The sequence below is a fragment of the Taudactylus pleione genome, unplaced genomic scaffold (assembly GCF_031769625.1).
Source record: "Taudactylus pleione unplaced genomic scaffold, aTauple2 ptg000105l, whole genome shotgun sequence".
NCBI classification, from domain to species: domain Eukaryota; kingdom Metazoa; phylum Chordata; class Amphibia; order Anura; family Myobatrachidae; genus Taudactylus; species Taudactylus pleione.
In genome coordinates, this window is record NW_028284507.1 from 2,936,945 (window position 1) to 2,950,346 (window position 13,402).

The following is a 13,402-nucleotide window of genomic DNA, read 5'->3' on the forward strand; positions in this document are numbered from 1 at the left end:
GTATGCTGCACTATACTCTGCTGATTAAGTGGCTGTGTCCAGAGACTCACAAGTGGCTGTGTGTACAAAAAAAAATAGTAAAAAAAAGAAAGTTTTAAGTTTTAAAAGAAAAAAATAATAATTATTATTTTTTGGTGCTGTTCCCCACTGTGTATATAGGCACAGTGACTCCTTGAACTAAGCCCTCTGTGTATAAAAGCACCATGACTCCATGGGCCTCAGCCCGATGTGTATACAAGCCCTGTGACTCCATGGGCCTTAGCCCTCTGTGTATAAAATGAATTAAAAGCACCATGACTCCGTGGACCTTAGCCCTCTGTGTATACAAGCACCAGGACTCTTTGGGCAATAGCCCTCTGTGAATACTAACACTGTGACTCGTAGGGCCTTAGCCCTCTGTATCCATAACACACAAGTACTGTGACTCAGTAGTGAGTGGCAGTGAGTGGTAATGTTTCATAGATGTTCTTTAAACTGTGGTATCTTTGTAGCTGCTCTGTCGCTTAGTAGCCAGCCAGCTCACTGCGGACTTTGGCCAATAATGGTGAAAATAATATTGTGAGCTGTGAGGTGGTCTAAATTGACTGTAAATTACTGGTAATTAATGTTATTGCGGTTAAAAATACTCTTGGAACAAAAAAAAACAAATTATGTGATTTTAGCTATTTTTAGCAATTTTTGTAAAAAAAAATCCAAATCCAATAGAAGTCACGGCAGGTTTGGCAAATCCAAATCCAAAGCTGATGACGAATCAGAGCCAAATCCAAATCCAGCAAAAATGGTCCGGTGCACATCCCTAGTTAGATGGTGATAGCCTGGGGAGAGGCAATGACCCATAAATGTAACCCTTTTGTAGATTAGGCCACGGAAACAGGCAGCTGAAAGGGAGCAGGTGAGACATGCACCAAAAATAGGGTAATCTCAGTGTTTAAATAGACCCAGGCTCTTTATACACAGTCCCAATCTCCTGCCCCACTTCAGGCTTGCCAACTATGTGGCTACCTCTTCCTGGAGAGGCAGCCAGCTCGGCACAGCTGGGGGTATCACAGTCTTCAGGGGGGGATGGGGCTGTGACCTCATGATCACATAATTGTGGCCCCACCCCTGGCAACATAATGCCTCTAATATCGGTATTGTGTTCCTGCTGTAGGTATATATTTTTTTCTAATATGTCCAGCGGGCGAGACGGAGGGAAAATTACCCACCAAGTGCCAACTTTTCTGGGAATTCAGGTGTGGCACTCAATTTTTGGGAGGCTTCCTGCCGAACCGGGAAAGTAGGCATGTATGCCCCACTTTTAAGCCCTGAGAGTCAGAACCACTTGTCTCATATACCCCAGGTGTATCCCCCCACCCCCGTGTTAAGGAAGGTGTTTCTACAGCACTCTTACGGCGCATCTAGATTTTCACAGTATAGCATTTTACCAATAGTACTACATCTAGATTTTCTTTTCCAAGTCTGCCCCAAAGAGTGAGGAGAATTTGAAATTCAGAATGGCCACGGCGAGCATCATTGCTCCATCACCCGCTTTTCTATTTTTAAAATGGTGCCACATTGCCATTTTTAAAATTACAAATCGATGGTGCAGTCAAAGGGATAGTGAGGCGGCAGGACATTGATGTTTTTCTTAGAGAAAACTTTGGCCAGGTCATGATATGGAGCCAGAACTGATGAGGTGAAATTATCCGCTGCACCACTATTGACAAATGTAGAGACGGAGACCTGCATGTTTGGTAATTGAATAACTGCGGTTATCAGGAAAGAATTTTCTGGGGAGACAGATGCAAGGCCTGGATGAACCTCCCCTAGTTCACCTAGAATCTGCCTTTCCCGACTTCAGAGGACAGAGGGCCTGATTCAGAGCCGGACGCTCTGACAGAACGCTCGTTCTGAATCAGGGCCGTCCTTCTGTTTTTTCAGAGCGGCCTCCTGGCCGCTCGCATAGCTGTGGGTAACCACCCACAGCTATAGCGAGCGGCCAGGAAGATGGTCGCGATGGTCAAGACCATCATGACCATCGGGCTTGTGATGAGACCCTTGTGGTAGGGTCTCGTTGCCGCAAGCCCCAGAGTGCTTTCGGCTTTAACATAGCCAAAAGCACTCCCACTGACATCACTTGTGATATCAGTGGGTCCGGCCCCAGACAGTAGGTGTTCTCATGGGAACCATCTGGGCAGCCATGCCCCCGGCCCACCCCCCAAAGGGGGCGTGCTGTCACTCAACATCGACAGCACGCCCCCTTTGGTACGAGACCCGGAGCAATGGAATGCCCATCGCTATCCGGATCTCGTGCATCGTATTTTGATGCCCAGGCAGGCCTGTGTTTGCAGCACCACCACCCCCCGAACCACCCCCTTTCACAAGCACATTCCTGTGTTACCACCCACAAACGGCACATTCTGTCACTGAAAGTAGCACTCAGTCTGTGTAGTACGAGTGCACAATTCCTGATCGCAGTGAATGGTTCGCGCATGCATATTTTGCAGCATAGGCATGTGCAGACAGGCGACAATTGCCCATAGCATGCGTCCGCGGCTTAGCGAATGGGTCTGAATCAGGCTGTAATGCAATGTTCTGGTAGCAACTAAGACTGTGAACTGCAACCAAGATGATCTGCTAACCACATATCCTAACACTGTCCCATTAAGTCACTTTCAATGTATCATATCCCACCTATTTAACTTTTCAAACCACTTTGCAATACAAGACCTCTTTGTTGTAGCACCTCATTTTGTGTATGTTTTTAGAAGACCATATTCATTTTATACAGCCAACACATTTCTTCATGTAGCACTACAATAACTAGCAATAATCAAATATCTGTCTCTTTACTTGGGCTTATACAGACTAACACAGATACACCTTTCCTTAGTAGCCTGTGCTTAGATATCTGTACCACACCCAACTTAACAAGACCAGAGAAAATACATTTGGTACATTTTTGCCAGATAAAGACCTTTTTTAATCTGCAACAAATTCAGTAACAGTTATGTTTGCTTGGATATAATCACACCGTGTATACACTTTATACATTCACTACCAGAAAAACTTTTTCCACATGTGCAAATAAACCAATTTTTAAAGGCTGGTTAACCTCACTCACCAAGTCAACAAGACAGCACCTGGTCACTGCCACGTGGATCGTGGCTAGCAGAAGGCTCCCCCGAATGACACCACTTTGTAAGATTATCCTTACAAAGAAACATGTATGATAGCAGTTGTAGATGGCTTTTACTGATGGAAATGTTATATCATCACATTTTCCAAACAGCATATGGCTCCTTAACACAAAGTTAACATTACCAGCTCTCTGTCATCTGGCCAACTAACTCAGTGTCAGGAGCACCTTCCCCCTGAATCCCACAATCCTTTATGCTTCACACAACATATATATATATATATACTCTGAGACATTAATGCAGTAGATCAACCACTAAGGCAGTAGATCGAACTGTGCATTCAGAGATACAAATGTCACAAATCCCTGAGGAGAGTCTAAGTGTGTCCACAAGTGCTATGTGTGAGCCTGACTTCTCAGAGAAGCCACCTTCAACAGTTTCTGCTCCCTCTATATTTGTAGGGATGAGAAGCATAAGTATTGCAGATGACATAGAAATTGAGGAAGCCAACATGGAATTGCAAGAGGATGAGGGGGATATTTGTGTACAAGTTGCTGATGCTGGCACTAATGAGGATATTGAGGATGAGGATGTTGTTTGTGTAAGTAAGGCAACAGCGAAAGCAGCTCTTGGCCAGGATAAGAAAAAGGCCATTGTCATGCCTGGGCATATGACCAACATATCCACCTCTTAACAACAAGCAGTTCAGCATCAGCTAACTCCATTCTCTCTACTAGATCAGCAATGATGTATCCAGGTTTGGTTTGAGTGTTGTATTGTGGGAAAGGAGGGGCAAGTGACAGCCAAATGACACACAAGAGGAACTGTAAAACAAAACAAATAAAAATTATCATGTAGGACACTAGAGGTGTGGTCCATCTCCTCAAGCTGCTGCCCGGTCTGGTGGCCATGAATGCAAATTCCACCATGATTGTTTTTGCCAAAATACAAGAGACACAAAGAGCAAACACCAGTCCAAAAGCGACTTGGCGTAGGAGACAATTCTCAGATTGAGGATATCCAATGAAAACTAAAGAGCAGAGGAAACACAAAGATAAGGACACCAGCAGAAGGCAGCTTAGAGAATAATTGTTAGCTTTTACTATAGGTGTGTCCTTAGAGTAGATAAAAAGAGTTAAAATACAAACAACAAAGACAGAGGACAGTATGCTTGTCACAGCCAATGCTGCTCCTAAGGGATCTTCATAGTGCAGATACTCTGTTGTCTTCTGTAGACATTCAGTTTTCTGGAGATTTGACCACTGGTCCCACGGACACTTCAGACAAACAACCGAATCTGAGAGATAAAATAGCTACATTATTACATGTTGCTTTTTTATGTTTTGTAAGTGAATAATGCAATAAAATTATTATAGTGAAATACTTTGGACATGGAAATATCTATATCTATTTATGCAAAAATTTGCCTTGATCATCTTATATATTTAATTACTAAAAATAGGAAAAAAAAAGTTGTACACAAGTATCTACAGTATTAATGGTCTATGTCAATTTTATTGAGTTGTCTGAATTATAAGTTTGGTCAAATCATTTTAAATTATTACAACTATGGCGTAAATGTAAATGGGTGCGGATTTCTGACTTCGGCGAACCCCGTGCGAGCCTGATGTTTTAAAGTACTGTAGCAGTTATTTAACAGGCAAAATCAACTTTAAAACATCGAGCAATCTCGCACAGGACTCGCCGAGGTCAGAACTCCGCACTATATTACATTTACCCTAATGGGGCATATTCAATTAAGTGCGAGAATAGCAAAAATACCACAGCTGTGGGGTTTTTCCTACAAGTGCAGGATTTTTGCTATTAAATTAGGTGCACTGTTTTTGCTATTTTGAGAGCCAGAAGGTTTTTATTTTTTTAGCACCTCCAGAGAAAGTTTGATTTTTCCAAAAATCATTAATTTCAGAAAATATCAGTGGGACTTGCTCTGGGACCCTGGCGACACGCCCCCTGAGGACTAATTAAGCAATTGGAAGTTACAATTAGCTTAATTAGTCCTTAATTACTCGCCTTCCGAAGCTGCATCTTCGCCATCCAGCATCGGGACCCGGTCTCCTGAAGCAGGTGAGTGTGTATGAGTGAGTGAGTTTGTATATGTGTGCGTGTGCCCCCTCCACCCATGTGTGCCCCCTCCTCCCTGTAATGGGCCTGAAGAACTGCATCTCCCAGCAGACCTTGCTACTCCCATCAGCCCCTGGAGCCTCAGAGCAGCCCCCTCCCCAGTGACAAGATGGAGGGGAGCCACGGAGACCCCCAAGCGGGTTAGTGTAATTATTATTATGCGGCGCAGGGTTTCAGAGCTGAAAACCCTGCAACCATATTTTTTTATTGGATACTGCGGGTATTGGGAGTAATCCAAAATTGGGCACGAGGGGTGCAAGGTTTATTACATCACTAAACCTCACGTCCAATTGGATATGCCCCAATGTCTTTCTGTGATGGTTTCACCCTACAACTGGTAGGATTTATGTTCAGACTCATGTCAGAACAAGTTATTTGTAGAACAAAATCTGTAAATAGCCCAGTAATTGATGTGCCTCTTTTTAATTCATTATTTTAAAGAAATACAGCAAAACCCATGAACATATAATAAATAAACCTGAACAAGGAAATGTAGAAATTGTACTACAGTCCAAAAGAACAGTGTCACCAGTAAATTCATTATCATGACATTGATGGAAAAACTTGGATTTGATTAGATATTAGTTTTGGAATAAATATAAAATCCCATTAAAATATACTGTAAAACACTGTATTTCCTTGAGCAAGTTTTCACCCACTGGTTGGCTGATGGTTAATCTAGCCCCGTGCATGGTCAAGACTAATTAACTAATAAGCTATAAATTAATTGTTATCCTGGAATGGTCAAACTCTGAATATTCCATAGCGTTGTAATATTAATAATGCATGATTTACTTCATCACAATTCTAGACCTATAAATGTCCATTCATTTATTAAGAACAGCATAAGATATATCCAGATCCAGAACAGCAACTTTACTGTCTTCAGTATCTCAGGAAGTATCAGCATGTCCTTCACTCACCTGTCTGGTTAGATATTTCTCCTTGTAGACAGGGGACACATTCAAAGCAACACACAGGTTGTCCTCTTATAGTCGCCTTCCTGGTACCTGGGAGACAGCTCTCACTGCAGACTGAGCGAGGGACCTGGTGATAGGACACAATGGTTAGAATTTTTTATTTTTTAATTAAACATAATTATAATTACAATTATCCTTAATTTCTATTACACCACATGGATTCTGTAGTACTTTACCTAGGAGTTAAAAATTTAACAATCTATCTAAGACTAATACAGACAAGTTATAAATGTAGACTTTCAAAATGTGAATGTCAGGGCTCAGCCGGGGATCGGCTCCCGCTTACCGCGCCGCCGGCTTCCCCTGTCATCCTGGGTGGTCGGGCAGCTTGCGTGACGGCGGGGGAGAAGCTGAGTATTCTCCCCGCATGCAGTGGCTTCCTGGTGGGCTGGTGTCCGGCATCGCAAGTCCGGACATGGGCGCCGCCATGACAGTCGGCCCATGTGACTGTATCCTTCTCCCTGATAGGTCCGTGATCAGCTGATGCTGTGCACCTGTCTAAGGGTTCCCCTGGGTATAAAACTGTTCCACAGGTTCCAGGAAATTACCTGAACATCGGTTGTCTAATAGCGTGCTTTAGTGAGTTCCCGGTCCAGGTTCCTATTTTCCTTACAGCAGCAGTGTTACCATCTTTACCTGTGTACCTTAAACGAATCTGGTGAATACCCGTGCAGCAGTGTTACCATCTTTACCTGTGTGCCTTAAACGTCTCTGGTGAATACCCGTGCAGCAGCGTTACCATCTTTACCTGTGTGCCTTAAACGTCTCTGGTGAATACCCGTGCAGCAGCGTTACCACCTTTACCTGTGTGCCGTAAACGTCTCTGGTGAATACCCGTGCAGCAGTGTTACCATCTTTACCTGTGTGCCTTTACGTTCCTGGTGAATACCCGTGCAGCAGCGTTATCATCTCCACCTGTGTGCCTTTACATCTCCAGTGAACATCCGTGCTACAGCGTATCCCACCTCTACCTGTGTGCCTTCTATCTCTGGTGAATTCTCAAGTAACTGTGAGTCGCTCCCCACTTGTAATCCTAATTATTGATCCTTGTGTCAAGGTGTATTACTGTACAGTGTTTTAAGGAATTGCTTTGTGCCTAAGCAGGCATAACCTCTCTGGGCCACGGGTGTAGTGTCTCTATCCCTGCAGGGCTTGGGTACCTGGTCAAAGGACCGCGACCTGCTCACGGGGTGCAGCTAAGCCCAAATCCCAATTGGGGGGGTCACTGGCGAACACCATCCTGTGGGTAAGACTCCGCACCTTTGCCCAGGTCTCGCCAACACTCAAGACCCGTGGATGAGGAGAACTTATATCCAGGCCCCTCGTCTCCGCTTCCTTCCCCAACTTAGGCCCACCACGTCCTCTCCTCCAGTCTCAGACGTGACAGTGAACAGGTGACATGTAGATTGATCATGGAGATTTTCATTGGTGAGGAAAGGATGCCTAATAGGGTGGGTAGAAAAAAAAATTTCTGCATCTATTGCGAGGGTCAAAAACAATTTGTGAGACCACTCGAGAAGATGATTGCGGTTTAGTTTTTCAACTAAGGAGGAGCCAGGGCCAGTACAGCTCGGAGGATTAACGATAGAGTCAACCATCGGAACACCATTGAATAATTTCCATTATTAGGATGGATTTGGATAAGGCTCTCGCTGATTCCAGTAGAAAGAAAACAACTCCCCCTCCTCCCCAACCTCCTAACTGTCCTATTTTTGGGACCCCTCAGGAGTTTGATGACATATGAAAAAGTAGTTTTTCAATTCCATGTCATTCAACACAACATTCTCTTAGATACACATCATAACCCGTCAACTGCAGAGGTCGCTAGGGCTGTTGCTAACAGAATTATAGCTGTATGGACAAAGCATCGTTACCTACTGTCACCCTGCAAACCATAGAAGCATGCGCTCAAACATGGCAACCTACTACTGCATTTTAGATGATATGGTTATGTTGAGCGCACTTACTATATGACCCTATATGGCGAACAGGGCGTGTATTATGCATCAAAACTATTATATTCTGCTACTTAACAACAAATAGCCTGAAAATAAGAGCTACTAGAGCACTCTGCGGTGGTGTTCTGCGATCATGCCTATAGGGCGTAAATACAAAATCTTTAGGCGATTTTGAAAAACTAAACGGCAATCATCTTCTCAAGTGGTCCCACAATTTTCTTTTTCGACCCTGGCAATTGACGCAGAAATATTTTCTCTTTTGACCCATATTGACATTCTGAATATCGACATTCTCTGTCAAATATAAAAGAGAGTCCTGATCACATGAGCTTATATTTTATAGGGAACATGGATCACACAAAGAGGGAGAGTGTACGGAGCTGTGTAATGCAGAACCTGATGAGCTAGGGGTGGTAGGCTTGAGTGAATAAATTAATCTTAAAGGCCATGTTGAAAAGCTGGTACAGTAAGTTAAAGTCAAGTCTGATTGAGATATTAGGGCATTCCATAATTTGGGGTAGACCATGTGAAATCCTAAAGATGAGAGTGAAAGGTTATGATCAAGGAGGAAGAGATGAGGTGGTCATAGGCAGACTGAAGTGTGGGTCAAAATTTGGCTGGAGTTTAGAAATGAGAAGAATTGTTAGGGACTTTCTTGGTGAGTAAGAGGAGCTGTGTATTATGGGGAGCCAGCCGAGCAGGAGAGTAGGGCAATAAAGGTAGAGTGACTAGGAAAATCAGGCATGTAGCAGTTCAGGGTATAAGTAAGGGGGCAAGGTGAGTTCCAGAAGCCTAGAGAGCAGTAGATTACAGTAATCGTAGGATGTATATTTTTCTAGGATGAGATACTGTAGTAGAGATCTGAGGAGAGAAAATGGGAGTGCCAGGTGGAGAAATTGTTGAGGTATTGGGAGACTTATGTTAACATTGTAACTACTGTACTGTTTGAAAAATATTGAAGAGGTGGATTGGTGGACCTTCAAGGAATAGAAGGAGAGAGACAATTCAGGGTAAATGACCTGAAAGGTGCAGCAATAGGAACGAAGGATCCGGGCCCTATCATGGCCAAATGTGAGTATGCCATAGGAGAGGGCTGTAGTAAATATGCTGTCAACAATAGATAGCCAGGTCTTGGTGATTGCTAGGAGGTTGAGAAAGTTAGAGATGAACGGTTATGTAGGTATATTTATTGCAATCTTACCTTGCATTCCAGAGGGTGTGTGAGTGGGAGAGGGAAAGGCATGGAGATATGTGTGTGTATTGTGTGTTTTTTTATACATTTCTCTATAGGTGAACTACAGGTACCAGTGGGCCTATAATGCCTGCATGCTGGTACTTGTGGTTCTCCAAGTACCATCATGCGGAGGAGTCTTGCTGGGACCTGTAGTTCCACTGTAAAGACAATGTTGTTACATATTTTTTTTACACACTACATACACTATCAACCTAGGGTGGTGGGGATATCAGCCTAGGCCAGGGGTGTCCTGGATAGGGGCACCCCTTCATTTGGGGGGTCCCCAATTCCAGAGGGCTCCCTGGCCTGGGCAGACTAGCGGTCAGGACTGACGATGTGGCTGGGGGCCCCAGTGAAAGAGCTCCCCTGGCTGTGGCATCAGCCCCCACTAGAAAGGGCTCCCCTGGCTGTGGCATCAGCCCCCCACTAGAAATGCTGTGGCTGGGGGACCCAGTGAAAGAGCTCCCCTGGCTGTGGCATCAGCCCCCCACTAGAAAGGGTCCAATGCTGGTATTTATTATAGGGGGACCCCTGCACAATTTTTTTCTCCCTATAATTAAAACCAGGGCTGGCCCTGCAGCCTGGTGCTGGTACCTAATATATGGTGGAACCCTACATGTTTTGTTCCCCATAATTTTAGGTACCAGGACAGGCTGGCAAGTCCGGGGCTGATTAGCTTTTTGGGGGGAGACCTCACTGAATTTTTTTATAAAAAATTTACCCTAAAAATAAAAAAAATTAAAAAACAGTCTGCACATATTTCACTGATACAGATTGTGCAGGCTGCTTGTTCGGGAGACAAATTCAGCGGTTTATATCGGGACTTCAAAACAGACAGGATTGACCAATTACACCATCAACCGTTTTTGATCGATCCTATCCGAATTTAAAAATTGGAAAAATTGGGACCAAATCGAATCTTAGTAAATTTTCCCCTGACAGTTAATTTCTATTTCAGATTACATGATTTGTGTGTGACAAATAACATTTAAGAAACTACTATGAGAATAATTAGGACTTAGGGTCTGATTCAGAGCCAGACGCTCTGACCAGAGCGCTCGCTCTGAATCAGTGCCCTCCTCCATGAAAAAGGAGCGGCCTCCTGGCTGCGCGCATAGCTGTGGGTGACAACCCACAGCATATGCGAGCGGCCATGATGATAGTCGCGATGGTCTTGACCATCGCGACCATCGGACTTGCGACGGAGATCCTGCGGTAGGGTCTCCCTGCCACAAGCCCTGGAGTGATTTTGGCTCTATCAGAGCCAAAATCACTCCCCATGACATCACTAGTGATGTCAGTGGGGCCGGCTTCAGACGGTAGGCGTTCCCATGGGAACGCCTCTGTCTGGCAGGCACGCCCCCGGCACGCCCACCAAAGGGGGCGTGCTGTCAATCAACATCGACAGCACGCCCCCTTTGGTGCGAGACCCGGAGCGATGGAAAGCCCGTCGCTCCCCGGGTCTCGCGCCTACGCAGTGTGGAACATCGACCCGCTTGCGAGGGTACTGCCGCTCACGAGCGGGTCTGAATGACCCCCTTAGCTCACGTTATTATTATCATATTGTGCATTGTTATATACATGTAATAAAGTTTAGTCTTATGTACTGTAGATATATGCTGTGTAGTAGAACAAAATGTAGTACTGTACTTTGTATTGCAAATTATTTTTAAAAAGGCTTATTGTAAAATGTCATTCATCTTCTCCTCAATATTACACTTTATAAATAAAAATGACAATCTTTACATGGTCCCACCTCTTTGTCCCCCATAGACCAGAACAGCTGACTTGAGTTGATGTTGATAAAATGACCAGAAGATGCAGCGGTGTCATAACGGCCGACCTTGACCGGTCCGATAGTCCCTTCTGGGGTCAGCTGCCAGTTCACAATGTCATGGACTGCTGGGATGTCCCCATTATCATCAAAATAAATATAACTTCCGCTGCTCAGGGTAACCCTCACATTCCTTATATAGTGCAGGAGCTGTAAGGAAGATTTTGTTTAAAATCCCCCCAAAAAACACTAAAACATATTAAAAAGATTGTACTTTATAAATGTGTATCTGCGTATATGCCTGTGTGTCTCTCTGTATGTGTATCGGACTATCTATGTCTCTATGCATCTATGTGTCTGTGTATGTATGTATGTATGTATGTATGTGTGTCTGTGCATATTTGTGTGTCTATATATCTGTGTGTCTGTGTATGTATGTGTGTCTGTGCATGTTTGTGTGTCTATGTATCTGTGTGTCTGTGTATGTATGTGTGTCTGTGCATGTTTGTGTGTCTATGTATATGTGTGTCTGTGTATGTATGCGTGTCTGTGCATGTTTGTATGTTTATGTATCTGTGTGTCTGTGTATGTATGCATGTCTGTGCATGTTTGTGTGTCTATGTATCTGTGTGTCTGTGTATGTAGGTGTGTCTGTACATGTTTGTGTGTCTATGTATCTGTGTGTCTGTATGCATGTCTGTGCTTGTTTGTGTGTCTATGTATCTGTGTGTCTGTGTATGTGTGTCTGTGCATGTTTGTGTGTCTATGTATCTGTGTGTCTGTGGGCCTGATTCAGTAAGGATCACAATTGCAAAGGTATATGCAGGTGGTCGATGGTCGCGATGGTAGATGGCTCAGGGCGGCTGGACAGCAGGATGGTTGGCTTGCAAGCCCAGAAGACAGTACGTACACACAATCTCAGTGCTGGCCACTCCCAGAAAACGGGGCGGATACGCCATGTTTCCGGGAACGCCGGCCACCCCCCGCCCTCTACCTTAAATGCCTAAGCCTGTCAATCAGGCAGAGGCATTCAAGGGCTTGCGTGCGATTGAGCAGGATTCATTCTTCACACTCACAGAATGGGTCCTGCGCACGTGCAGATTCCCAATAATCTGGAATCTGCATTCAGCATGCACTGCTGAATCAAGCCCTGTGTATGCTAATGTGCCTATGTATCTGTCGGGTCTATTTACTAAGCCTAGAGACAAAGTGAACAGAGATAAAGTACCAGCCAATCAGCTCCTAACTGCCATGTCACAGGCTGGGTTTAAAAAAATGAAAGTTAGGAGCTGGTTGGCAGGAACTTTATATCTGTCCACATTATCTCCATCCAAGGCTTAGTAAATACACCCCTGTGTGTCTGTGTATGTATGTGTCTGTGCATGCTTGTGTCTGTTATAAGTGTGTCTGTGTATGTATGTGTGTCTGTGCATGCTTGTGTTCTGTTATCTGTGTATCTGTGTATGTATTGTGTGTCTGTGCATGCTTGTTTTTCTGTTATCTGTGTATCTGTGTATGTATGTGTCTGTGCATGCTTGTATTTCTGTTATATGTGTGTCTGTGTATGTATGTGTCTGTGCATGCTTGTGTTTCTGTTATCTGTATGTCTGTGTATGTATGTGTCTGTGCATGCTTGTGTTCTATTATCTGTGTATCTGTGTATGTATGTGTGTCTGTGCATTCTTGTTTTTCTGTTATCTGTGTATCTGTGTATGTATGTGTCTGTGCATGCTTGTGTTTCTGTTATATGTGTGTCTGTGTATGTATGTGTCTGTGCATGCTTGTGTTTCTGTTATCTGTATGTCTGTGTATGTGTTTGTGCATGCTTGTGTTTCTGTTATCTGTGTGTTTGTGTGTGTATGTGTCTGTGTATGCTTGTATTTCTGTTATATGTGTGTCTGTGTATGTATGTGTGTCTGTGCTTGCTTGTGTTTCTGTTATCTGTGTGTCTGTGTAAGTATGTGTCTGTGCATGCTTGTGTTTCTGTTATCTGTGTATCTATGTATGTATGTGTGTCTGTGCATGCTTGTTTTGCTGTTATATGTGTGTCTGTGTATGTATGTGTCTGTGCATGCTTGTTTTTCTGTTATCTGTATGTCTGTGTATGTATGTGTTTGTGCATTCTTGTGTTTCTGTTATCTGTGTGTTTGTGTATGTATGTGTCTGTGTATGCTGGTATTTCTGTTATATGTGTG

The 13,402-nt window shown here is 43.9% G+C and overlaps 1 protein-coding gene across 1 annotated transcript in view; it reads right to left on the reverse strand.

Annotated features, from left to right (window-relative positions):
- Window positions 1–1,569: 1,569 nt before the first annotated feature.
- The window catches only part of LOC148525522 (extracellular calcium-sensing receptor-like), a 52,043-nt gene continuing 40,210 nt past the window's right edge, over window positions 1,570–13,402 (reverse strand). The window contains 5 exon segments of the mRNA XM_088470851.1: window positions 1,570–1,722; window positions 3,104–3,281; window positions 3,807–4,416; window positions 6,185–6,308; window positions 11,190–11,417. Coding sequence (XP_088326977.1) covers window positions 1,570–1,722; window positions 3,104–3,281; window positions 3,807–4,416; window positions 6,185–6,308; window positions 11,190–11,417 — 1,293 coding nt within the window.